The sequence below is a fragment of the Haemaphysalis longicornis genome, unplaced genomic scaffold (genome assembly GCF_048455015.1).
Source record: "Haemaphysalis longicornis isolate Haplotype H1 unplaced genomic scaffold, Haemaphysalis longicornis Haplotype H1 scaffold_9, whole genome shotgun sequence".
Classification (NCBI taxonomy): domain Eukaryota; kingdom Metazoa; phylum Arthropoda; class Arachnida; order Ixodida; family Ixodidae; genus Haemaphysalis; species Haemaphysalis longicornis.
In genome coordinates this window covers 57,865,749-57,892,206 of record NW_027526460.1, presented here as the reverse complement: position 1 = coordinate 57,892,206, position 26,458 = coordinate 57,865,749, and the positions used below count along the sequence as shown (strand labels likewise).

Sequence of the window (26,458 nt, the reverse complement as noted above, 5' to 3'; positions counted from 1 at the left end):
ACTGCTTTAATTTCAGAATCAAACACGTAGTATTTAGCGGATGAATAACGTTGTCGGCGGGGAAAGGAAATGACACAAGTTTTCTTTATGTTGAGAGACTTCAGCTATTTTTCCCACCATGATTGAGTCAAAGAAAGATCACAATGTAGGATTACAGTGTCGTTTGCATTTTGAACAGCACGATAAATGACACAATCGTCTGCAAATAGACGGATGTGAGAAGGCCGTTAATATAGATACGGAATAGTAGAGGACCAACAACAGTGTCTTTAGATACGCTGCAGGTTACAGCGGATAGGGAGGAACGATGGTTATTAGCACAAACGAACTAAGCTGCTTACGCTTAGTCAAGAAGTCACACATCCAATTAAAAACAAGATCATTAGGGTTAAGATGTGAAAGCTTCAGATATAAACTATTATGAGGAACTTTGTCAAAGGCTTTTTCGAAATCAATGAAAATTGCGTCTACAGGTAAGTTATTATCGAGGCTAGAACTCAGGTCGTTAATGAACAGGGTGAGTTGAGTGTCACATAAAAGTCGTTTTTGAAAACCGTGTTGGTTAGGGTAAAGAAATGTACTAAACGTAAAAAAGTACGATGTGGGAATAGACTGTGTTACATAACTTTAGACCATACACTTGTAATGCATCATCATCATCACCAGCCTATCTACGCCCACTGCAGGGCAAAGGCCTCTCCCATTATTCTCCAATTGCCTCGGTCCTGTGCCAAGTGTGACCAATTTATCCTCGCAAACTTCTTGATCTCATCTGCCCATCTAACTTTCTGCCGCCCCCTGAAACGCTTGCCTTCTCTAGGGATCCACTCTGTTACCCTTAATGACCAGCGGTTATCTTGCCCTCGCATTACATGCCCTGCCCACGTCCATTTCTTCTTCTTAATTTCTACTAATATGTCTTTAACACCAGTTTGCTCCCTGACCCACTCCGCTCTCTTCTTGTCCCTTAATGTTACACCTATCATTTTCCGCTCCATTGCCCGCTGAGTCGTTCTCAATTATTGTAATGCATATGGGGCGATAACTACTCGGTGAAGATGAAATACCTTTTTTCGGTACAGGAATGACCTTAGTGAGCTAGCAGTCCTCCCGCACCACTCTGCATAAAATGGACTGCTGAAGTATGTACGAAAGAATAATGCTTGTTATTGACTTAGTGTTTTTCAGTATTTTGTAATTGATGTCATCCATTCCCGCGGATGGCGTTAGTTTCAATTCGTCACTTAGTTATGCAATGCCGTATGAATCGAATGTAATGTCTGGCATGACTCGATAATCAAGGAATGGGGAATCAGGAAGCGGGCCGCAAGATTCAGGCGTAAATATGGAGTAGGCAAAATTTAACACTTGAGTGGTAATATGTTCTGCAATAGGATCACCGCGTTTATCAAGCAATGATAATGTTCTTGTGGTGTTGGGATTAATAGCTCGCCAAGATTGTTTAGGAACATTGCATAGCATATTAGGAAATGTGGCAGAAAAAAATGAACGCTTAGCCTTTGCAGCAAACGCTTCAAATTCCTTCGCTGTTCCGCGGTTCGTATTTCAAGAGCTCGTGCTGTTAGACAGTTTAGCCGAGCGATATAATCGCTTTTTCTTATTGTTAAGACTCTCAAGAGATATGTTAAACCAAGGTGAAGACGCCTGCTCCGTAATTGTAATAGTACGGATAAACCTATTGGTCAAATCATGGAATTTGCACTTGAACAGAGACCAGTTGATGGCAACATGTGGAAGCATTGGGGGCAACATATGGAACAAGTGGCATCATATGTCTCACTTTCAGTAAAGTGCCGAATGCTCCCATTCCTCCAGTTTATGCCAATGATAACAGTTACTTTGTGGCCCCCCATTTACACCCGCATTTACAAAAGGATTGTATGCATCTTGATTGCAATAAAAATGTTTGCACAATAGCTACTTTATTGAAAAGCACACGGAGTTGCTGTAAATAATTAGTTTCTGAATACATTTTCCATGTACTCTTTTTTTATGGTCTCTTGTTTTGTTTTTGCGCCATAGCCGTCAGTTTCTACCGAAAACCCCGGCATGTATAAAAGTACTTCAGCGGCAAGCAGACTAGCAAAACTACAGCATAAATATTTTTTTCGTGCCCTACAGTAAATTCAGGCTACAAGATTTTAGCAATTAGTACTTGCTTATTTGGAAAGATACGACATTTTGCACCTAATTTCGAGATTTGTGTATTTCGTTCTCCTAAGGACGCGTACTTCTTATGTTTAAAAGACCCGAATTTCACAGGTAAAAGTAAGTAGATAGCCCCACTCTTGCTTATCAATTATTTTCCGTGACAGCAAAAGAAAACGAGTGCCGACACGAACTGCAGCGACCTGTGCCCCGGTTTAAGCATCAAACCTACATACCATATTTCATCCTCAAACGTTTTCGTCCCCATCACTGGCGAAAAAATGCAGAGGAATCAGCCCCGGCAAATTCTGAAATTCAAGCACGAGCGTTTTGCTGCCCTCTTCACCGCCGCCTTATTTTAATCTATGGTTACGAGCGCTAAACATCGTGAGAGACTTGGGAGTTGAAATGGGCGCTGAAAAATAATAATTTCATAATACTGAGGGTGAATGTAGGAGCAGAATAACGTATTATGCATAGCGAAACACACCTAGATACATAGAGATAAGTAACTCAATTGCTCTCTTCTGATATGCACGGTGCGTGCATTTTTATGACACAAAAGCGGTACCCATACTTAAAACAATTTTACTCTTTGGGAGAATTTCCAACAGAACCAAAGCAACAGTTGTTCAAATCATACGAAAACGAAACGCATGAAGACAAGCTAAGTTACTACGAATCCATGAATCATTTCATATTTATTTGAATTAAATTAGGTTACATTAGTACAACCTTCCATTACAACCGTGAACGAAGTGTTGACAACATGCGAAATAAGAAGTTCCCTTAGTCCACAACTGCTTTTGTGACGTTTCTTTTGTTCTCTTCTTTCGAAGCAGCGATAACGACCAACGTATGTACGTAGGGTGAGAGAAATATCTATATTGATAAAAGGTCCTAGGTATAAAGACGATTACATTTTCACTCTAGGTACAAGACATTTCATCGCACTGAGGAGCGCTTTGTTTCTGTTTGCCAGGCTGCTCACTGGATTCTGGAACCATGAATGTCTCGCTGCCACAAACAGCATTGAATGGTTCGTCGTTTCTTGTAGAGCTGAAGGCAGATAACCGCAGAAATATCTTGGGCTTCCGAGAATCATCAAACATAATGGAGTAGGGCTCACTGACTCGCTTGGGAAAGTATAATAAATAGATAAATTTTTCTGGGACACCCAAGTCCCACTTATGATGTAGCGAATGAAAAACTATTACTGTTGACTTGTAGAACGAGCATGCGGTTATTGTGCGTGCCACCATGCTTCAGAGCTGCTCTTCATGTAGATGGTTCCGAGTCCATGGCCGCGTATATCACGCCGATGAAATTTGTAGAACAAGGGTTGCGTTGGAAGCGCGAAAGGCACCGCGTTCATCCTATGCAAGGTGACTCGGCACCTACATGGGCGCGTGTCCATTGGTTGGCACACGACCTGTTATGATTAGCGTCATAATATATTTCTTTGCCAACTTTTCTTTGAATTTGGGTTAGTGTTACTAAGAGGCTCGAATAATCGTAATTGGTGGCCCTAAATATACGCAGTTCGCAGAAACGTGCTTCGCTACACAGACATCTGCTACTTTTGTCATTGTGATGCAAACATTTTGCCTTTAGTACCGTGTAAATCTCTAAAACGCGTTTGTAAATCAAAGGACACCACCAATTAGCTAGTATCAAGTTTAGCTAGCTAGAATAACCTGGCTGTGTTTTTCTGGAAATCCCGTGCTCGTCTGGCATTCCTCGTCTGGCATGTGTTCATCTCTGTCGCGAAGCAATTGGTTTTAACCACTCAACTTAAAACACGGGACAAAGGTTTGCACGCCGAATGCGACCGTTTTTTTAGTAGGTGTCATGAACCCCACACGGGTTTCCGCTGTCAATCAGTCGCTCTTCTAACGTACTGCTCGTTCGTAATGTAAGCCTCTGCTTTACAGTGATACAAAAGAACGCGACTGGATGTCCTGCGCCAGTAATTGTAGCGAGATAGAATTGGGAATTATTTAAAATTAGTTTTGCTAATTGCCTTCAGTGACGTCATGGTGCTCTGAAATACGCGATCGGCGGCGTGTACAAAGAGACGAAATATAAGCGCCAGTACTTGGCAGGTTGGATAGCTCCGCACAGAGTCTGCTACAATGCAACACTGCTATTTTTTGGCCATACTTACCGCTGTCGTGGGCCAGGCTCTCGTAGCCTCGGCGGAGCACACCGAGGAGAGTCATGAAGCCCCGGACAGTTTCAAGGTAATTTAAAATATCTAGGATTAGCTATAGGAGGCTCATATTTCTGTTATACGGCTGAATGGAAACTGCGTGTGCTTCAGTACATTCAAGTACGGTTGAACTGTCACAGCTACAAAGTGGTAGCTTGTATGCATAATCTCAAGGATTTAGGGCCGGTTTGGATTGTCACTTCTTACTTCTTAAAAGTACTGTAGTGATTGCTGAAGTTATTGCGGGCCCTTCTAACATCCTCCTGGAACTTTTTCGTTTTTCGTAAGTCACACAAGTCATGTCTGCTTTTTCTTTCATAAATTGAGAGCAAGGACGTTACGGTACGCGTTCAACTGTAAGTTGTATTACTGAACAAATGCAGTTTTCAGGTGATCCCATTACTCTCGCTAGGATGGTAACCTGGCATAGGGACATTTTTCTTCGGTTCGGTTGTATCCTAAACTATAAACTTATGCAGAAAGCATTCCTCTAATAAACGCATTGAACACTGAACGCATCTTGGCGAGTTCTTTTTTTTTGCGAGAAATATGCGTACATGACCTACGCAACATATTACCTGGTGCGGGTAATATTCGTAGCAAACAATGTCAATGTTTATTTCCCTTTCATCTGACCGATGAGAAGGTTCCTGTGTGCTTTTCCCACAATTTAGGCTAACCAAAAACAAGATATTTGTCCCGCCACTATAAAGATGTTTTGTTTCCAAAGCACAATTTTCAGTTATGGCTTTATCATCTTGAATTGTCTGAATTTACACAAGGAGTATAAAAGTGACACCTTGCCCATTCGGACAAACGTCGTACTGAACTGGTAGGGGTGATGTAAAGTTCTGTGCAAAGTTTTCTTGCGTTCTGCTGGCCACGAAGGCTGCTTCACGCTTATAACTTTGCAGATATTTGAACAGTTTCCACAAGGCATCGCTATTTTGGACAGCAATAATGACACCATCTTCGAATGCCTCGCGGTAAAAAGGATGTTTTTGGACAGGAAGACCAAGACAGCAGAGTACGTCTGGCTTTTCAAGGGTCATCATGGAGAGCCCAAGTAAGTGCCCCTCAGGTCAAAATCGCGCGGGCTTTCCCTACACTCCTCGCATGGATTCTCCACGAAATGTATGCGACCGAGTAACCTTACAGCTGCGCTAAACAACAATGGGGTACAATGTATTGTGGTCAAATTATGTTCAACTGTATCTGACGATCTATTTGGTCGCAAAATTACAACTATCCAGTGTGCAAATGGTAGTACCAGTTACTCCACTCCTTCAAAACGTCATTCCTGTTTTTGTGCTGGGGACATGAAACGTAATTCTAACAACTAAAATGAAAAATTCCGTGCTTTCTGCACCTTATTCCCGTGCACAGAAACTGAGGAGACGCACCCTTGAAATTCCGAAAGGGCCGTGGCCGCCGCCCAGCGCTGCATTAAACACATCCCTATAAATTCCCTATAAATTCCCAATTCCCTTCAAAAAAATTCACAGCATATCCACGGGGTGAATGTTGATGAGTGGGCGAAGCTCCTGAGGGGAAATCATCGGTAAAACCGTGACTCTTCAGTGAAAGTTCGCCCACTACATCTGTGTCCGAACGTAACGTCTAGAAAGTCTCGCTTAAACCGCGCGTCGGCACCTTGGGGCTGAGCTCGCCTGATGCGTTTTGCAGACGCCTCACGAGCTCTCACTGCATCGGGGTCTGCCTGCCGATGCGCGCGCTTTCTCGCCGCTTCCCGTTCTCTGACGTTTTGGAGATCCTCTTGGCGCCGCAGCCGTGCCGCTTCGCGTACGGCTGGGTCCTCGCGCCGTAGCCGTGACGCTTGGGCCTCTCGTTCTCGAACGCTGGGATCTTGGCGGCGTCGTCGCGCAGCCAGACGACACGCTTAGGCCTCCCGCTCTCGTACGGCAGGATCTTGGCGGCGGCGTCGCGCAGCTTCACGGAGCGCTTCTGCCTCGCGGGCTCGCACATCTGCAGCCTTATCCATCGGGCGACTCCGAGCGCGCGCCAACAGCGAACGGATTTTATTACAACGCTCCCCGCCATCTAGTAAACAATCCAAGAACTAAACTAGAGGTAGCCACGCCATCTAGTAAACAATCCAAGCGCATCTTTTCATCATATACAAGTACCGCCATCTAGTAAACAATCCAAGAACTAAACTAGAGGTAGCCACGCCATCTAGTAAACATTCCAAGAACTAAACTAGAGGTGGCTACATACATACGTCGAGGATGGACAGACCCACGCCCTAAGCAGCTTCGCCCCTAAAAGGGAATCACAACTCCCATAGAAAGAACCATTTTTATTCACCCGCTGGTTAGCAGCCTGTGAGTTATTGACTGATCGAGAACGGAAGCACTTCGAGGAAGCACCAGCAAAAATAAAACACCTTTTGTGGTTAAAAATTCACAGGAAAGGCTGTACTCCGACGCTTTTCGCTCGAAATGGCGATAGCTCGTGCTTCCAAAACCAGAGAAAAGGGAATCTAACGTTTTGCGCCCTTACTGCCCGTATGGTCCCATTCAAGCATTACCAGAAAAATCAGAAAAATTGGTAGGAGACAGCTGGGACGATTAAAAACTTCATCCTAGAGCACCAATGCAAGACGCGTCGCGGGATGAATCAAGCAGTTTTTTTAGGGGGAGAGCGGAGATGCCGCAAAATAATTTAATCTATCATACTCTTCAAACGAGGGTCGTGTAACATAATTCGCACGACTCAAAGGCACAAGCAACGTGACTGGAACAACTAACTCGTAGCCGGTACAGTCATAAAATGTTCGCTCGTGCAGGCGCTCCTTGGAAGGTGTTCCCGCAGACACGCGTCATTGCTTCCACAGCAGCTAAAAATTGGCGCGTCTCACGCATGGGTGGGAATGGCATAACGGGAAGTTTTCGTCGTGGAATACCTGAGTTAAGATGAACTTGCGTGCAACATTTCTGCGACAGGTATTGTACATGGAGTAGTTGCTGATATTTAAAAACAGTGAGCAGAGGTAAGGCGAATATAAATGCTAGAAGTAACAGGAAACGTTCAACGTCTCAAACTCCCCGTGAAGACGCTACCGGCTGCATGGGCAGAGAAATGAGATACACGCATGAACCGGGCCTCGGAAAGGCGACCTCGAAACGCACCCCGCCTCTGGCTAGGTAAAGTGAGGCCAGCGTTCCACAGACGCGCCCTCCCACCATCACCACTGCGAGTCTTTCTGAGGACCCTGCGGGCACGGGATAGTACGCCGGCCAGTGTTATTTGGTGTAAGAAAACACCAAGCGGCGCATCCGGCCACAAAGCACCACCAACAGCAGCAGCAGAAGCCTTCCGTATCATCCCAGTCTCTTTACAAAATGAGGGCCAACACACCCTGTGGAGGTGGTTAGAATGTGAAGCTGTACACGACAGTCACAAGGATTACCCATGTGACGTTACTTGCCTTCACGCACGTGGCTGTACAAAGAGTGAAACCAGAAACCTGTGAAATGCACTTAAAAACACCCTTTACTCCTTCAAAAATGTATTCTTTGCTAGGGTAAATCAATGCATGTTTAATGAACTGTGGTTAGTGGAGTTGTATTGGTGAAGAACATGAGTGGGAACTTTTTTCTAAATTAAAAAAAAGCTCAAACCCGGTGTTAGGGGATATGACTTCTCCCTCGTCTTTGTTGCCGCCGACGGAGGTGACGAGATCGGCGGCAGAGACGGAGAAGTTCGATGTCATGCGTTGGTGTGAGCTTCCTTTATTTTTTATAACTCCTACAGCATTCGGAACTTGCACACACGGCCACTACAAGTGCTGTGGGCGGAGCGCACAGCGGCACGAGAGGTAGCGTGACGCTATCACGTGGCATTCAGCGAAAACCCACAAGGTATATCGCATCTCCGCTCGGAAAGTGCACCGTGTGTCTCCTGTTTCCGCGTGGGCTCGCGGCTCACTCGGTAAGAAAACGGGCTCTCGCTTCGTTTCTCCATTCGTTCCACGTTCGATTCCTGGCGCTGCCAGTAGCTGCTTTTAATTGTTCGCGGGAGTTTCTGTTGATAAACGGTCGCGACAGAACCCTCGGGGGGTAGACGTAAAAAGCTTCACTTTAAATACACGACGATCTCTCTTCTATAGGTTGTGAACGTCGTTCTGTTATGCAATTTGACATCTCGATTGTATTCGCGTTACCCGCCACGGTTTTCACAGCACAGAAAAACGAGTCCAACAGTAAGCTCGTCACTACCAGGTGAACTTGTCAAATAGGGCAAGTCCTCAAATTCTAGTTTTTAAACCGTAACTCGCAACGTCGGGCGACTGGACGTCTGTACACTTCATCGCTTCTTAGTGTTTTCGGCAATCATGCATTTGCAATTCAAGTTTTAAAAATGCAGAAATGCTAAGAATTCTGTTATGATGCAGGAGCATTTTAAACGACAAATCCATTGCATAAACCTTAGGATTTCTTGGTGCCCTAAAGAAACTCGCCACCTTTGCAGAATATTGGTTTAGCTTTTTATCTTATTAAACGCACGAGAGCACTAGGTTGGATAGAATAAGTGCAATTATGTCGTTTCAATATATTTAAATGCACAAGATCTTTTGTGCATGAACTTAAACACACAAAGCAAAGGGACAGGAAAAGAGAGTTAGAACATCCAAGCTAATTCCAACGTTCACTAGCGAAAAAATGGATACGGCCTAGCTCAGTTAATCCTGAATATGCAAAGCGAAAGCATCGCATAGCCTGGTTACGTTTCGGTTTCACCTGGTTACCCTTTGATTTAGCTCTAATTATTATGCTATTTATCCAAAGCCTGCCTTTATCTACAGTCATGGTCCCTCTTCCGGCGTTACCGAGTCGAACGAACCACCGGGCAATGTCGGCTAGGTAGCTAGACGCCGCTTGCCGACGACGGCTCAAAACCTACAGCTCCCGCGCAACGCTGAGGGAAGACGGCACGGGCTCGTTCTCATCCATGGGCAACCTCACATGCACTCAGAAAGTCAGGGGATCAGGCGCGAACAAGCTACGGAGAGCCCATGCGCCAAGCCAGGGTCGGCGGAGGCAGCGGCTCAAGAACGAGTCGTCGTCGGATCTCGGATCGGGGATTCACGTGAAGCGTTGCCACGGATACGGCACAGCTGCGCTCAGATGAATTCAAATTCCCTGTGATGACGAAACCACTCGACGAGATTAGTAAAGTTCTGATTTTGCAATGAAAAGAGAAGGCATTTCACAAAATATGACGACGTCAATGCTACCGCTCACCGGTTTGGAATCCGACTCTCCTTCTCCACAAGCTTGCGCAGAAAAATGAGCCCGCGACTAATCATTTAAAATATGAGTAGGTCAGTGCGATCACTTCATCACGCAAATCGGGACGCCTCTTTGCCCACTTCTCCTATGGCCACCTTTCCTGTAGTTGGCTGCGACCAGTGGGTTTGTTTACACAAAAGACACGTCGTGCCTTTTCATTGATATGTCGAGTGCGCTATAATACCAATATTCCAGGAAGTTTCACAATACCGGGGCAAATCTACTTTTTCTGTGGCATCTCGGTCTGTTAGTAATAAGAGCCGTCATTTTGCTTTGTTGGCTGTGACGACAAAACGAAGAATTATGAAGAATACACCACGAACAGCTTCCTTGTAAACGATAGGTCATGAAAGCATTCTCTTAACGTATTGCACCCCCGGCATCTGCGACATGTTCACTGACTAAATGCAATAACAATGATCACCTAATACATTATCCAGCATGTGTTCAAGTATTAAGCAAATCGGTCATTTGTTGTGCCTGCAGGAGGTGGATATCCGTGTGTTCTTCCTCGTGACAGTAACCAGACGATTAAAACGACGGTGCTATTGATGCCGATCATTACGACTACAGAACTCATTAAACGTAATGACCAACGTACGTGCGGAAACATTTATGTTCTGAGCAGGGCCTAAAAAAACACAAAAACACCACAAAAAAGGAACGGTGACAGGTGTACGCGAATATTCGTCGAAACCTGCTTCATCAAACGCCGATTCATCGACGGCACGTCCATTTCATCGCATAGGATTCATCGAACGACGTTTCGTCGAAGTGAAGTCACCTGTTTCATCGAATACTGTTCGGAAAATGCGGGAGGGATTAGTAGTCTTGCCGGAGAATTTCAAGTCCTTTTAATCTCTAAGGGATGAATTAGGCACGAAATACTTCGTAATTTTGGAGTCGCATACAAAAATTGCGCTTTTTTAAACAGAAGTCTGGGTCACTTTCCGTTTCCGTGGCGATACCCGGTGATTCCCAAGAAAACAAAGTTTGCCTTCTATTACCCATTTTCCGGTTTTTCAGAAACCGGGTCTCTACAAATCGCTTGGCAGCACAAATTGCCATAGGGCACACATTTTTGGTACGCACTGCAAATTTATCAGCCGACTGGCGGAACAGTTAAGGAAGTTTGTCTCCCAAGAAAAAAAATACATGTATTCTTGTATATCTATCTACATTGTACATACAATGGCATAAAACTGTACAAGAACGAAGTAACTTATTTATTTGGGTATTGCCCTCAAAACGTATTTTACTAGCTTGCTTTACCGATTGATGGAGACACATTTGATGGCCTCTTTTTGGCCAGTGATGCTGTTCTCTGTTTGACGGCTGAAGGCTTCGCCGAAGTGCTTCCAGACGGCTTTCTGTAGCTTTTCGCTCGTGTTGCAGGTGGCTGACGAACCGCGCCAAAACCCGGGACGTGCGATTTCGACAATTTTTGAAAGCCTTCTGTGCCGGAGTTTTACCAATGAATTTTCTCGTGGCCGCCCCTGCGCGGTTAAAGACTGAATGGCCCACAATGTAGGACAAAATCAAGGTGCGAGTGCATCAGCAGTCTGCAAGTAAGCGACTTTTCACGGCGTAATTCTTCTCGAACGAGCACACCGCTCTGAGGCAGCTGCTGGGAACTCCTCCTTCAGTACTTCGAACATCTCGGAGCCAACAATTTTGTTTTGAAATTCGGGAAGAAGCTCCGGTCAGTTTCCGCACCCGTCGAATTCTATTTATTAGAGAGAGGGGGGTGGATGGGGCAAGGAGGGCCAAGAGATGGAGTTGTCGGAAGAACGCGAAAAACTGAGCGTCGCTTCGATAAAGTATTGCAGTGTGATCTTCGGGGCGCACTTTGAAACATTTCCAGACAAATGCATGCTCGAATACAAAATATAAACATACAAAGCAGTCCTCCTAACGATAGAAGCATGGAAAAAACAAATCTCGTTTATTTCTGTCTATGCATGCCAAATGACCAGCTGCATTGTGCACGACCTAATTCCGTAGAATGTCCTCGATGACACGTTATTCTACCAAACGGCAGTCGATGAATTGTTGTTCAGGGAAACGGACTCTATGAAGTCGTATTCAATGTAACGGCTTTCGATTAATTGTCTCCAACCCCGGCGACCGTGAACTGAAAATCTTCGCAGCCCGCTCTTCTTCGCAGCGGACACTAAAACCCACATAAAGTTGACTGACGTGCTATATCAGGGTATCAAGAACGTGATTTCCCCTCTCAACGAGCACGCTTGCACTACTCGTGTCCCTTCGACAACCTAAGGCTCCCAAGAAAAGCCCTTCTTGATCACACTACCATGGGACTACAAAGCTTTCCTGGAGCCGTCTGCTCCCACCAAATAATTTCAGTGCTGTCAGGGATGCAGTTCTAGAAATCATTCTAAATAATGTGTATCGACCAGAGTATTTATTGTCCTGCGATGTTATACCATACATTGGTGAAAGGGCATGCTTACACGCTGCAGTGAAAAATAAAATTTAGGGAAGCAGGAAAGGTGTCCCAATAACCCTAATGACTCTGCAATCTTTGTTGTTTTCAATTGTAGCTAGAACATGCCAAAAACTTTTGTTACTCTTGCCAAAGGTTCGAAAACATGGCTCCGGCTGAGCTCAGCTAACCTTAAATATGCAAAGCAAAAGCTTGGCTTAGTCTGGTTGAGTCTTGGGTTTTCTTGGTTAACCTATGATTTAGCTGTATTCCTGCGATAGAGAAGCGAGGCAAGGTGGGGGCGTCCTTGTGGCGATAAGTAAACAGTTTGAGTACTTTGCCTTCAATATTCCGACAAATCTAGAAATAGTCTTGGTATCCGTAAAACTATCCCATCGCCGCTTTATCTTGGCCGTATGCTATCGACCGCCAAATGCCTCCTCCTCTTTTGCCGCAGAGCTTCACGACACAATAAATTCTGTAATAATTCGTTATCCTTCAGTCCCCCTCTTTCTATTGGGTGGTTTTAACCTCCCTGGGATTACGTGGACCGAACCGACGCCACATTCAAACCCATTCTCTTCAATTTGTGAGGAATTTATAAATTTATGCTCCACATTTAACCTGTAGACCAACCTACTCGCGCTAACCTGCATCCCATGCAAGCTACTAGAGCACATAATTTATTCCCATACCGCTGCTCACCTGGACAATAACAATTTCTTCTTTCACAACAGCACGGGTTCCGCCGGGGTTTTTCATGTGAAACCCAGCTTTTCCTCAATCCAGCTTTTCCTCAACCTCAATCTAGATTCTTCTTTTCAAACAGATGTTATCTTTATCGACTTTTCCAAAGCTTTCGACCGTGTCCCTCACCAAAGACTCATTAGTAAACTCTCTTGACTTTGCCTGCACCCCTGATATTATCGTGGATTAGATGCTTTTTAACAGATCGCTCCCAGTTCACCACCGTCGCCGGACGTCAGTCGCGCACAACCACGGTAACGTCTGGGGTACCGCAAGGCTCAGTCCTCGGCCCCCTTTTATTTTTAATCTACATTAATGATTTACCGTCAGGCATCTCCTCCTCCATCCGGCTTTTCGCAGACGACTGTGTTCTGTACAGGAAACTTTCTAGTAAAAATGATCAGCTCCTTCTCCAAAACGACCTCATCCACTTAGAAAACTGGCGCTCGCTATGGATGATGCAACTAAACGTTTCGAAGTGTAAATCCATGCACATCACCCGCAAACACTCTCCCGATCACTTTACATACTCGGTTACCTCAACTGACTTATCACGGGTGGAGACCTACCGGTACCTCGGTGTCTTTTTAAACAGCAAACTAACCTGGTCTGACCACATCCAAAAACTTGCAGCCGATGCCTCTAAGATCTTCGGGTACATCCGGAGATCGCTATCATGCTCACCTGCTCGAGTCCGCCAATTGGCATACACTACCTTTGTACGCGCAAAGCTTGATTATGCTTCAGCAATTTGGAACCCCCATCAAACTTATTTGATAAATTATCTTGAGTCTATTCAAAATCGTGCAGCCCGTTTTATTTCTTCTACGTACGGCTTTCCTTCGAGCATCTCAGCTATAAAGTCGTCCCTCGGTCTCCCCACATTTGTTTCTAGGGGGAAAATAGCAAGGCTCTGTTATTTTCATAAACTATATTATACATTTCCCGACATGCACACTTCATTATTGCTACCCCCACTGCGCAACCTCACGCCGCCTACATAACTCAATGAGCAAGCAGCGCCTGTATGGCTCCACAAATGCGTTCAACAAATCTTTTCTTCCTATCGCCATAGAGGAGTGGAATAACCTGCCTGAATCTATAGCAACTGAACGCGACCCTAACAAATTCAAGATGTCATTAACAGTACACGTATACAACTAGACCCCATGTCCGAACAGCATGTAGTACGACCACACCCAGATGTTAGTGTATAGTTTCCATGTATGGTGTTTTCCTTGCTCTTTTTTTATCGCTGTTACCTCATGCACTAACCTGATTCTTGCTGACACATCCTCCTCCTATTGGCGCCCCATGTGTCGTGTCCTCCTTATTTCCTCTTGTGACTACATGTGCTCAAACTACTGAAGGGATCACTACAAGCCTGTTGTGCGCCACCTTTGCTTGTGTGCCCTCCATACTTCTGGCTCACCTTTTCATGAATGATATTAAATCTGTTGTATTTTCTCCCTTGTTTATTTTTCTTAAGCCATTGTTACCCCATTGTTACCTCGTTTTATTTTTCTTAAGCCATTGTTACCCCATGCAGTCAAACGGCTGCTGGGATGAGTCCCTTCTTGTTTCTCCCCCCAAACGGCTTCCCTGCTTTACATGTTGCCCGATCTTTCTCTTTGGTGTTCCATTTGTTTTTCCTCCTGTCTTGTTTTTCCTTTTGTTTCTCCGAACATGTATACGCTTTCGTGTTTTTCGCTTCCCCCCATTTGTGCAATCCTCCTGTTATTGCTGTTGTCATGTTTATGTAGTCTTATTGTTCTTGCTGTTGTCGTGTTTACGGGGCTTTGATATTGCCCCTGTGTTTTCCCCTTGTTTTATCATGACCATCGGAAGCTCACGTTTCTGCCCCCCACCCCTTATGTAATGCCCCAGACAGGGCCTTTAAGTGTAATTAAATGATGGCAATGACAACCCCCACAAGCTCAAACTTATTAGATCTAGTTCTTACAACTTGCCCAGACTTGTGCTCTCCGAAACGTTCATGCCTAAGTTGAGTGATCATTCATTACTGAATTTTTCTATTTCAATGCCAGTAAAAAAGCTTACTAGAACAACCAAAATTTTAAGTGATTACCGGAACGCGGATTTCGCCAAAATCAATGACGAGCTACACACTTTCCTGACGACGTATTTGACAGGTTTTGGGAACCACTCTGTAGAATATAACTGGTGTTTAGTCAAAAACAAAATCCTTGAGCTAACCCACCGTTTCGTTCCTGTACGCGTAATCTCGTACAACCCTAAAGCGCCCTGGTACAACGCCCATATTCGACGGCTTTCAAACAGAAAAAAACGCTTGTACCGCCTGGCCAAAAAATCCCAAAGCCACCACCGGTGGACTTTGTATCGCGCAGCTGCAGAAGCGTATGTTTCAGCTGTTCAAACCGCAAAAAAGGATTTCTTTAAAAACACCTTACCAAGCATGTTGCTTAATAACACCAAAAAATTTTGGAATGTTCTTAACCCCCCCCCCCCCCCCCCGAAAACAATAGAATAGTTCTTACAAGCCCTAAAGGTGAACCAATTGGTGACAAAGAATGCTCAACCGTATTAAACAGTGTGTTTTCTGATTCGTTTACAGAGCCATCATTTTCGCAACTGCCAGAGTTTCCCCGCAATACGCATGTGCCTATGTATCCAATAATAATTGACCCCGGTGGTATTTCTAAGATTATTAATTCTATGAAACATCGGGAGCGTTTGGCGTTGATGGTATAAGCCTAAATTTCTAAAAAAACACCAATGTATGCTGTTCCATTCTGTTAGCTAAAATCTTTCAGCAATCATTGGACACCGGCGAATTACCAGATCATTTCAAAATCGCGAAGGTGGTACCAGCGTTCAAATCTGGAGATAAACATTCACCCTTAAACTACAGACCCATTTCCCTCACTAGCGTGCCGTGCAAAATTCTTGAGCATATAATATATTCGCACATCTTTAACTTCCTCAAGTCCAATTCATTTTTTCACCCATCCCAGCATGGATTCCGCAAAACATTCTCTTGTGAGACGCAACTGCTCCTATTCACCCACAAACTTCATGCTATTCTTGACCGTCGTTCTTTCGCAGACTGCATTTTTTTAGATTTTGCAAAAGCTTTTGATAAGGTCTCTCACCGGTTACTTCTACTAAAACTCCGCAATATTGGAATTGGAACTAACGTCTTAAAGTGGCTTGAAAGTTTCCTTACTAATCGCCAACAATTTGTCACAGCTAACGACGTTAGCTCATCGCTTGCCCCCGTAATATCAGGCGTTCCTCAAGAAACAGCCCTCGGCCCTTTACTTTTTCTTATTTATATAAACGACCTACCTAACAGCGTTTCCTCTTCGATTCATTTATTTGCCGATTATTGTGTTTTTTTTCGAGAAACAGCAACTAACGACGACATTCATGCTCTTCAAAGTGACACCAATGCCATTTCCAACTGGTGTAGCACGTGGCAGATGAAGCTAAACGTTAAAAAATGTAAATTCATGCGCGTTTCACGTCTTTCGACAATCCCACCCTCGTATCACCTGGATCACATTGCTCTTGAATCAGTCTCATCGTACAAATATATCGGCCTTCATATAACAACCGATCTTTCCTGGAAAAAACATATTGATTTCATCACCAACAAAGCAAATCGCATGCTCGGTTATCTTAAACGAAACTTTCAGTCTCCTCCTTCATATATCACATAAGTTGTTGTCATAAGTTGTTCTGATGTTTTTTTAACTCGTGATTTTGTGATGATTGATCTGTAACTTTTTCCTTTGTTACCCCCCTTACTCAATGCCCTGAACAGGGGCCTGTAAGGTATTTTTAAATAAATAAATAAATATATCAAGCTACTTTTTTACAAATCCATTGTCCGCAGCCAACTCGAGTACGCCTCATCGATATGGGATCCTCACATAGAAATGCTTGTTCATCAACTAGAAATGATACAAAACAACTCTGCGCGTTTCATTCTTTCAAATTATCAGCGAGCATCCAGTGTGTCTACAATGAAATTGAACTTGGGACTGCCATTGCTCACCACGCGTCGTAAAACCGCTCGGCTCTGCCTTTTCCATAAAACCTTTTATCATGATACCCTTCACGACCTTCTTATAACCCCGCCGTCATATGTATCTTCACGTCTTGACAACTCCCACAAAGTAGGCCAAATTTCATGCCATACAACAACTTTTTCTAAATCATTTATCCCGTCAACGTCAAAAGACTGGAACCACCTTCCCCGTGACATTTCTGCAATCGTTCATTCCGAGTTGTTTAATGCTGTTCTTCATAATACCGTTGTGTAACCTTATTTTTAACAAAGCGGTGTGCGTTGTATAAACACCTTTAGCTGTTGTTATCGCATGTACGTGCAATTTGAGCCACTGTACAATGTCTATTGTTACATATTTTGTACTTACGCTGCTACGTTTTGTTATTGTTGTATTTCGTACCCCACTCCCCTCTTCAATGTACTCACACTGAGGGTATTCACAAATAAAAAAATTCCCCCGCATTTCCCCGAGGGGGAGAATGTGAAAGTGCGAATGCACGGTTGTCGGCCCGCTTGCGGCGCTTGCGCTCGGCCCCCGCAGCCCACCGCCTCGCCGCCTTCTCTTCCATCTCTTCCATCGGGTTTGTAGTATCACGTGTACACCACGCAGTTATCAAGCCGCTATAACGCCGCTGAGTCGCCAACGCACGCCGCTGACGACGTAGTTTGAATGCGTTAAAGATATAAGGCGCGTACTAACACTAATATCAGCGTCGCGTCCGTGGCTTGGTCGTAGAGCGTCGCGCTGCGGCCGCAAAGTCCTCGGATCGAAACCTGGCGCCGGATGCTGTTTCTTTTTTTTAAATATAGAGGAGCACTGCGGACGCCGACGCCGCCGCCGCCGCCGCCGGCGGTGGATGGTTTGGGGTCGCTTATAAAGTGCATTCGCACTTTAAAAAAAAGCCGTTCCGATCCGTGCAATGCTCACAGAAGGAGGCCGGGCAAACGCGGCGTTCATTCATGGTGAACGCACCGTCGAAGGGCACGAGACGAGTCACGTTGCCCGAGACGGCCCGGCACCGCGTGCATGGGAGATTTGCAGGGGTGGTCGGCTGCCTCCGCCGCAGCGGCGGCGGCGACGGCTCCTCGTTCTGCGCAGAACGACTGAACACGTGGCATTGTGCGCAGCGCCGACAGCGGGCCCGGCGAATCACGCGATGCGCTTCGAGTGGTGTGCCGCCGGGGTGCGTGTCTACGGTCAAAAGGTCACCTTGCGCATTCTCAGCGAAATCGCTGGACGAAAGTAGTAAAGCTTTGCTTTAAAAAAGGGCAACGATGGATGGCAGGAATCAGCGGGGTTTCCGACTGCGGCCATGACCATCATTATTCACCTCTAGTACAGCTTTCTCCCTCGGCAGTAAGACTTATTGGTGGCTGGCCAAGCGAGATGAGTTTGTGACCTCTGACGCGAGCCTGCTTGTTCCACGTATAATAAACCGCCGTACTTCGGCATTTTCTATTCCATCTAAAATAGGAATGTTTGGTTCATTTGCAAGGTAACACTTCTGTAAGATTTAATACCGTGATTTCGCATATTTTCTGCCAAGCAAACTACTCGTCCAAATGTCCTCTCTTGCTACGCTAATTACAAGCCCTCATTCTCTGTGCGTCTTAGGCAACATGCTGCCCTTCTGTGCTTCTACTTGTTCTCTCTGTTTCTGAAAGCTCTCATACCTGCAGCTCGTATTTCTAAGTCGAACGTAACATAATTGTCTTGCCTTCAAATATATAAGTAGAAGCCTCATATACTTAATTACCTTCTTCATTTTCTGCAGGCAAACCGTTGCGTTCTACGCAGAGGAGGGACCAACGCCAGATAAATTTTTCTTCATGGAGTCTTCAGGTAAACTGTTTTATCCCACATTAACTTTTGACAGGCTTCCTTATCGATACCATAAATTACTCTAAGCACATGTGCTATACTAATCCGTTGTTAGGTTGACATACCCTTGGCAATTATTACCACAGAAAAATTTTGACCATAGCAACTTCTGTCGTCCTGGAAGGAATGTATGTAGATACCAATGGTACTGTTTTCGGCACCTTTATTAGTCCGTGGAAAACCTTTTCTTTGTCGTTTCTCTCAAACAACTGCCTCAACCTAAGAAATCTTGGAAGTTAAAGTACTACTTCACAAAGCAAGAGGCTGTAAAAGGTTTTCTCAACTATTTGTAATGAAGCTGACATTGCATATATTTCGACGAAATATATGCCCAAGTTTCAGTGTACTCCTTGTTTATGACTATATACGACAGAGATACCACCGAATGTTTCCACCGCAATTTGTCCCATATGCTCATTACGTACATCAGCCCCGACCACAGATACTATGCCATCATTCTACCCTGCGTTACATTTGCTTACAAATCAGCTGTTCAGCGCACGAGGGGTTACTCCCCTTCTTCCTTGTTTATGGCCGCCAAACCTTTTTGCACTGGAAACCGCGTTTTGAATTAATCAATCAATCAATCAATCCAGTTATTAATCCCTCAAAACTATACATGGGGGTTACGTATACAGAAGGAGGTCCCAAGGTCGGAGACTGTACCGGGACCTCCTGTACAGAATAACTTAAAAATCACTGAATAATAGCAGCAAAAGGTGGAAAAGGGGGATGTATACACCAATGATGTAAAGCAGAGTCAATAGGTGAAAGTACATGGTAGCAGTAACTATACAGAATCAGCTTATAAAAACGCTGAACAACAAAGCATCAGAAACAATTTTGCTTGGGTCTGCGGCAGGGACATGAGGTAGCACTTTAATTCTTTTTTGAACTTATGCAATGTGTTCGAAGACTTACTTTGCCATTCTGAGTCCTTTTTCCACTCAAGCCTCCAGTGAAGGAGATCATTAAAATCGATTTCCCTGTGCATAAGCATTGCTGAATCCTCCCCTCAGCCGAGCGGAAGGATCAAGTGGAGTGGAGGAGGGACGGAGAATACGGCCCTTAATGGCGGGTGGCATAGAATTCTATAGGGATATTTCCGAGAAGTGCCCTGTCTGTTTGTGTAGTATGTTTTTACTTTCGGTAAAATGACGTTGTTCGTAACAGCGAACCAAGTGGTGTTAGTATTGACAAGACTGGCGGCGAAAAAAAGAGAAACTCGGAAACTCATTGCGAAGCACCTTAAACCAAAAAAAAAAAATACCTTGGTTATAACTCGCCAGTTTGGAAACAGACAAAGTAGTATTTGCATAAAGCAATTAATGAGCATTCGCGCTGTACGAACTCGATGACATTATTCGAATAGCGTGATTTTGTATTATTTGTAGCGGGGTAAGGTGAATGTCCTAGGTATTGCCCCAGAATGAGGTGCAGTGTGTAATATGTGAATGAATAAATGAGAAATGAAAAGTATAGTGATATAAGCGTTGAATGAAGGAAGAAAGATCTTGCTTTAATAAGGATACGCATTCCATAAGACATCTTTCTCTTTATGTTAGAAATATAATCACGATACTTCAAGTTGGAGGGAAGTAGGACGAATAAAACTGAGCGCTATTCACGAGCAAAAATTCGTTGGTTGTCAATGGCAACAGATGGTGTGGATGCTAAGGCCCCTTGGTGGGAGTAGAAGACAACGAACTTTGTTTTAGACGCATTAATTTCAAACTTATTAAGATTACACCAATTTGACACGTACGAAGATTGATATTTAGTTTAGACGTTAGTGACGAAACATCACTGTCATAGTTGCAGAAAGTAGTATCGTCTGCATATAATAAACATTTTGTAGGAAAGGCTATTCGGTATATCTATAGTGTATAACAAAAATTATGGGCCCAATATGGAACCCTGCAGTACGCCAATGTTAGTTGTTCTAGCCAGCGAATAGACGTCAGCAACGGAAACAACCTGAATTCTATCTCGTAATTTTTAAGGAGCAATAAAGGTGGTCTACTAATTCCAAGCAATTAGAGTTTAGTTAAAAGGATAGAGTGATTGATAGTATCGAATGCATTAGACAGATCTATAAAAACTGAACCAACGTAGCAGCCTTCGTCAATAAATGTTTCAACTTGTCGGTAAGCGAAACGAGGGCTAGATCAGTGGAATAACCGGGACGGAAACCAAACTGCCATGAATTTATTTAAATATTTTTTTTCGACGAGTTGCAATTAGTTTGACAATTATTTTACTGAAAAATGGTAGTATGCATATGGGCCTGTAGTTTTCCGATGGGTCGTTGTAGCTGTAGGCTACATGACCCGGTGCGTGGAGGCTGCCGCCCTGTCTGCTCGTACCGCAAGCAAAGTAGCCTCCTCCCTTCTTCTGCACTTCATTTTGCGGCATAGGAAACCCGTTGAACACTTCAGTTACCAAGGAGGAGTTTTTCTTTCCGAAGTTATGAAGAATTTCTTAAAGCCTGTCGCATGGTCCATCACACCACCACGGTGTATCGCCCTCAGACCAATGGCCTAATCAAACGTTTCAACTTCTCGCTACGCTTGCTATGTACGTAGATATGTACGCACATAGCGATGCTCATACATAGCGACGACGTACATAGCGACGTACGCACATAGCGTTCATTCTTGCTATGTTCATGCTTGGTATTGTTACGAATCGGCCAGCGCCGCCATACTTTCCCGCAGCACTCCACGGCTGTGCGGCGAAGCCACCTCGTGCCACTTTCTGGCGTTAGGCGCCACCATGTCAGTGACAAGTTGCGCCAAGCCGCGTCAGACGCTTCGCTCTCGGCGCATTTCAAAACTTCGGGGGCTGGCGGCGAGGCTCGTCTCCACGCTCTTCAAGGACACAGAGGCCCCGCGAACTCAGCGAAGTTCTCCTATATCCCCTCTCCCGGGTTCAACGTGCGCCGAGGCTACGAACGGCTTACGAACTCTGGAAAGAGCGTTGTGTGTGTCTGTGGCGTTTGTGGCGTGTTGCCGCTTGTTGCGTTTTGACCGTTACCGCTTTTGGGTATAAATAGACCCCCGCAAGCGTTGTACACCATTCCTGTTTGAGCAGCGAATCCATGCTGTTGCTCTGCTCGAGTCCTGTATTGTAACCTCGCCCGTCGGGGTATTGTTCTTTGGCTTCGGCTCACCTCTCGTTATGAAGTAAACAGTTACGTTGGCCTTCGGCTTCTGGGCTTCTTCACGGCTGCAACAGCGGCTGGCCGCTCGCATCATACACGCTACCTCTCCTATGTCGGAGGCCACGGAGATCGGCTCGGGTGCCCCCGCCCGGTCGCAACAGTATGTATGTCGCAGCGGACCGTAAAGACTGGGCGCTGTCCTACTATTTGTGACCTATGCATACAACACTGCCACGCAGTCATCGAGCGGCTTCTCTCCATTTTTTTTTCTTTTTTATGGCCGTGAACCTTCGTGCACCCTGGGCACCATATTTAACGATCGGCCCGATGAATCAGAGTACACGCCCATTTCTGACGTAGTAAGAGCACGGTATTTCCACAGCTCGTCATAGCTGAGGCACCAATCGAGGACTTCGTCTAAGGAAATCATCATACTAGCGAACACTAAACAGCGACAAGGAAAAGAGGCGACGAAACACACGCTTTCGTCGACAGGACTTCGTCAACAGTCTGCGGGTTCCTGCCCAGGAGCATCTGAAATGCATAATCCTCGATGCCCTTGACGACGTCCCTGATTTTGTCGGACTCAGGCATCGCAGGATACAATCGCTTGTAGAGGTCCCTGACGTCCTCCATGTAACTGATCCAAGCCACGCCGTCTCGCTGTGCTCGCACGCGAAGCGTCTGTTCAGTGGGAAGCTTGCGCACAGCAGGGCAACCGAACGCCTTAATAAACTCAGTCCTGAATTCAGACAAAGTTTTCATGCGCGATTGAGGGTTACGAAACCACGTGTTGGCGACCTCGGTCAGGTAAAAATAAACGTAATTCAGCTTCAGTTCCTATTCCCATCGATTGTGGGGGCTCACACTTTCGTAGGGGAGCAGCCAATCCTCGGCATCAGCGTAGTCGTAGCCATTGAAAAGGGCGGAGTCGCGTTAACGAAGAGACCCGGAGCACACGATGAGTGCCTGCTATTGAGACGCCATTTCGTGGTTGATTTCTCGATGCAAGGGCGTGAGCATCCGCTTGCTTCGTAGTTTCAGCCCGGGGATCACGTGAAGACTAGGACCCTCACCAAATATAATGAGGTTTATTGGCAGGGCTTGCGAGAGGTAGCAAAGAGGTCTGGTCATTTCCGAGTCCAAACGAAGTGTCTGGAGTCCGCGCGCAGGTCTTGCGCCGAAGCACTGTTGATGGAGTGTGCGTGCGTGCGTGCGTGCGTGCGTGTGCGTGTGCGTGTGCGTGTGCGTGTGCGTGTGTGTGTGTGTGTGTGTGTGTGTATGTGCGTGTGTGTGTGTCTGTGTGCGTGTGTGCGTGTGTGTGTGTGTGTGTGTGTGTGTGTGCGTAAGATAAGAAAAGACCGAGACACACAAGAGAAACAACCAATAAAGTTTACTGACGTTTCAACAGGAGAGCCAGACTTCATTGGATTACTGTAAAAGCAGATTGTACGTAAACCAATGAAGACTGGCCCTCCAGTCATGACATTAGTAAAGTTCATTATTTTAATGTTTTTCTCGTTTGTATTTATCTTTACTTACCTTATATTCTCGCGCTCTTTGGGAGTTTTTTTGCTTCCACTCCATATAGTCAAACCAGATTATAACGAACCCGGAATAAGCGAATTATGCTATATATCGAACAAAAGCAAATTAATTACGAAAAAGATTGCGAAGAATATTCCTTATAACAACGTTCACATCGGATATATCGCAGTCGGCGCGCTACAATTGCCACCAAAATACACGGTCTCGGAGCGGCGATTGAGATGCTGATTGGCCATGATTCTGATGTTTTGCCTCGCATGGAGCGACGTGACGCCCGACACCTTCCGCGACTGTTACCGACGCACGGGATTCACGATGGAGCCCATCCAGTCAGCGAGTGTGGACCAAGACGGCACCATCGGCGAACTGCGCAAAGAGCTCGCCAACGTAACCGGATGCTGTACCGAAAGAAGTGTTCTTTGAGGACTTCCTGAGTTTCAACGACGACTTGCCATCACTGTGAGCCGCCCCCCCCCCCCCCCCCCTCCCGAACCCCCGGGCCCAGACAGCGTCGCTGATGTCATGGCAGCTGGTGCTGCTGAAAGCACCGAAAAGACTAAGGATACCACAAAGTAAAGCCATCTGATGCTTCATGAAACGCTTTTGCTAGTCTATGTGCTCCGCCAATATTGTTTCGATATTGAAAGGCGCGAACATGAACTGGTGCAAACCATGTCTCGTGTAGAGAATGCGGTGCTAGTTAGTGCCACCACAACGAAAGCGAAAACAAAAATCACCGCTTTTTTTGCATTGTGGGTAGTTAAGGCGGAAAGTAGCTTTGTTGCATGCAATAAATGGATTGTTTTGTGTAAGGTCATGGGATACTTTATGTGTTCGTTTCTCTGGGTGACAATAGCACAAGGGGGGGGTCCCGCGTAATGGAACTCGTAACAAAAAAATTTGTTATAGACGGAAGGAAGGAAGGAAGGAAGGAAGGAAGGAAGGAAGGAAGGAAGGAAGGAAGGAAGGAAGGAAGGAAGGATGGTGCAGAGGAGTTGGCGTGAACGGGAGATTAGCCACCGAGAGACGGCGCGGTGCGATAATGTTGGAAGAGGAAGACGAAGCTGCCAAAAAAAAGGTGTAAAAGGCGTTGGTTCATCGGCCGCCATGTCTCCTGTGTTATAAAGATGTGTCATTACATCATATATTCATTTATAGCCAACGTGGCGTCGGCTATAAATGCGCCCCAAAATATTCTCCGGAATACATCTACTTCAACGTGCTAACACTGTAACACACATTGTCTTTTTAGAAGCCTCTCCTAAAAAGGACGGACAATTTTACTACACGGACTATAAAACCTGCGCAGTAATGTACATGGACTACCATGGAGGTCGTAAGTATTCGTTTATTATGTGACATGTTATACTTTTCAATAGTGAAGACTGTTTCTTCGCGCGCCATTAAAAAGGTTAAAATAAATCTTCAAGACACTGTCACAAAACGCCAGCAATTCTGTCAAGGACCGTTTTTCGTGCCCTGTTGTATCACTGGGTAATTCCCTCCCACCCAGAAGGCGTGCAACTTGGATTACGGTGGTTTGGAGGACCGTTTCGCGTTATCTTAACAGCAGAAGCAAAGTACTATTGGTATTGCAGCCTAGTGTGTTCTTCGTTAAAAGATTACTTACTTTAAATCCAAATTTTCCTTCACTTTTTCCCTACCATGCAAAGCTTGAAACATCTATGATATTAGAAAACGCATACCTTCGTGATAAAAATCTTTCAAGCGTATGGTAATAACAGGGGCTTGATCAATTTGAAGTAGTAACTGCCACGCGCACATGTGCACTGTAAACTATAGAGTTTTCAAGCCCCTAAACCCTCACTTACGATTCGAAGTCCAAGTCAGAACACAGTTGACTTTCTTTTCAGAGTGCATCTTATGGTCTGTGCCACACAAACGGGATTCGCTTCCACAGGAATGTATGGATCAGTTCGCCAAATCCTGTGGGGTAGGCGTTCCAACGTACAGCAAGGATCTTTGCGACGATGAAGAGCTTGCTCTTTACTGAGCCCATATGCGTGTAATCCTGCTTCAACACAATGCTTCCCTACTGACACGCCGTTTTATGAAGCAAAGAAATGTTAATTCCAATAAACTGCTGCATTAAAGAAGGGCCCTTTTTGATAGCTTTGGCATCATATGTCGCTAACAAAAAAGGATGTCGCTAACAAATACGCGGATGTCAGGTTCATTCCAAAGGCTGGGAAGTCACCACACATAGACACATAGATAACTTATGGTCTATTTCTCTCAGGTCTTCCGTGGGCAAGGTTTTTGGAAATAATGGTGTTGAATGGGCTGCAAAAGCATTTGGACAGTACTGATCAGATGCCGGACTCTATCTTCGCATTTTGGAGGCACTGAAGCACGCAGGACGTACTGCTGCAACTGAAGGAAGAGGTCATGAAACAGGCCACAAAGCAATCGCGTAGCGCCATCTTAGCGCTGAACCTCAAAGGATTGTTTTACAATGTCTCCCACGCTAGCATCCTAGCGAACCTTCAGGCCACAGGATGTGGAGAGCGGGCGTACAAATACATGCGGGATTTCTTGACCGGCCGCAGCGCTCAAATCAAAGTGGGGAAAGAGGTATCTCCACCCCTAGTGTAGGGAAGTAAAAGGACCGCACAGCGCACAGGGATCCGTCCTGTTGCCTCTTCTCTTTTATAGGTCACTCTTGGGCCTGCCGAAGGCGCCCAGGGTACTCGAAGGTTTGTGGCACGCGCTCTACGTAGACGAAATTTTGCTCTGGACGACGAAGGCGGGCTCCTCAGGATTGGCTCAAGACACGCTGCAAGCAGGCGCAGATGTGATCAATAAATACGCGAAGGAGTGTGGACTGGGGTGTTCGCCCCAAAAGTCTGAACTCGTAGTTCTCCGCCCTCGAGTGGCGAAGACACACAAAGAAGACGT

At 45.4% G+C, this 26,458-nt stretch overlaps 1 protein-coding gene across 1 annotated transcript; it reads left to right on the top strand.

Moving 5' to 3' along the window:
* Nucleotides 1-4,272: 4,272 nt before the first annotated feature.
* Nucleotides 4,273-25,654, top strand: LOC144152611 (uncharacterized). The gene is made up of 5 exons (XM_077683942.1): nt 4,273-4,412; nt 5,296-5,447; nt 18,722-18,789; nt 24,792-24,875; nt 25,414-25,654. The coding sequence occupies exons 1-5, from the start codon at nt 4,305-4,307 to the stop codon at nt 25,551-25,553; spliced, it is 552 nt and encodes a 183-aa protein (XP_077540068.1). The 5' UTR covers nt 4,273-4,304; the 3' UTR covers nt 25,554-25,654.
* Nucleotides 25,655-26,458: the final 804 nt, after the last annotated feature.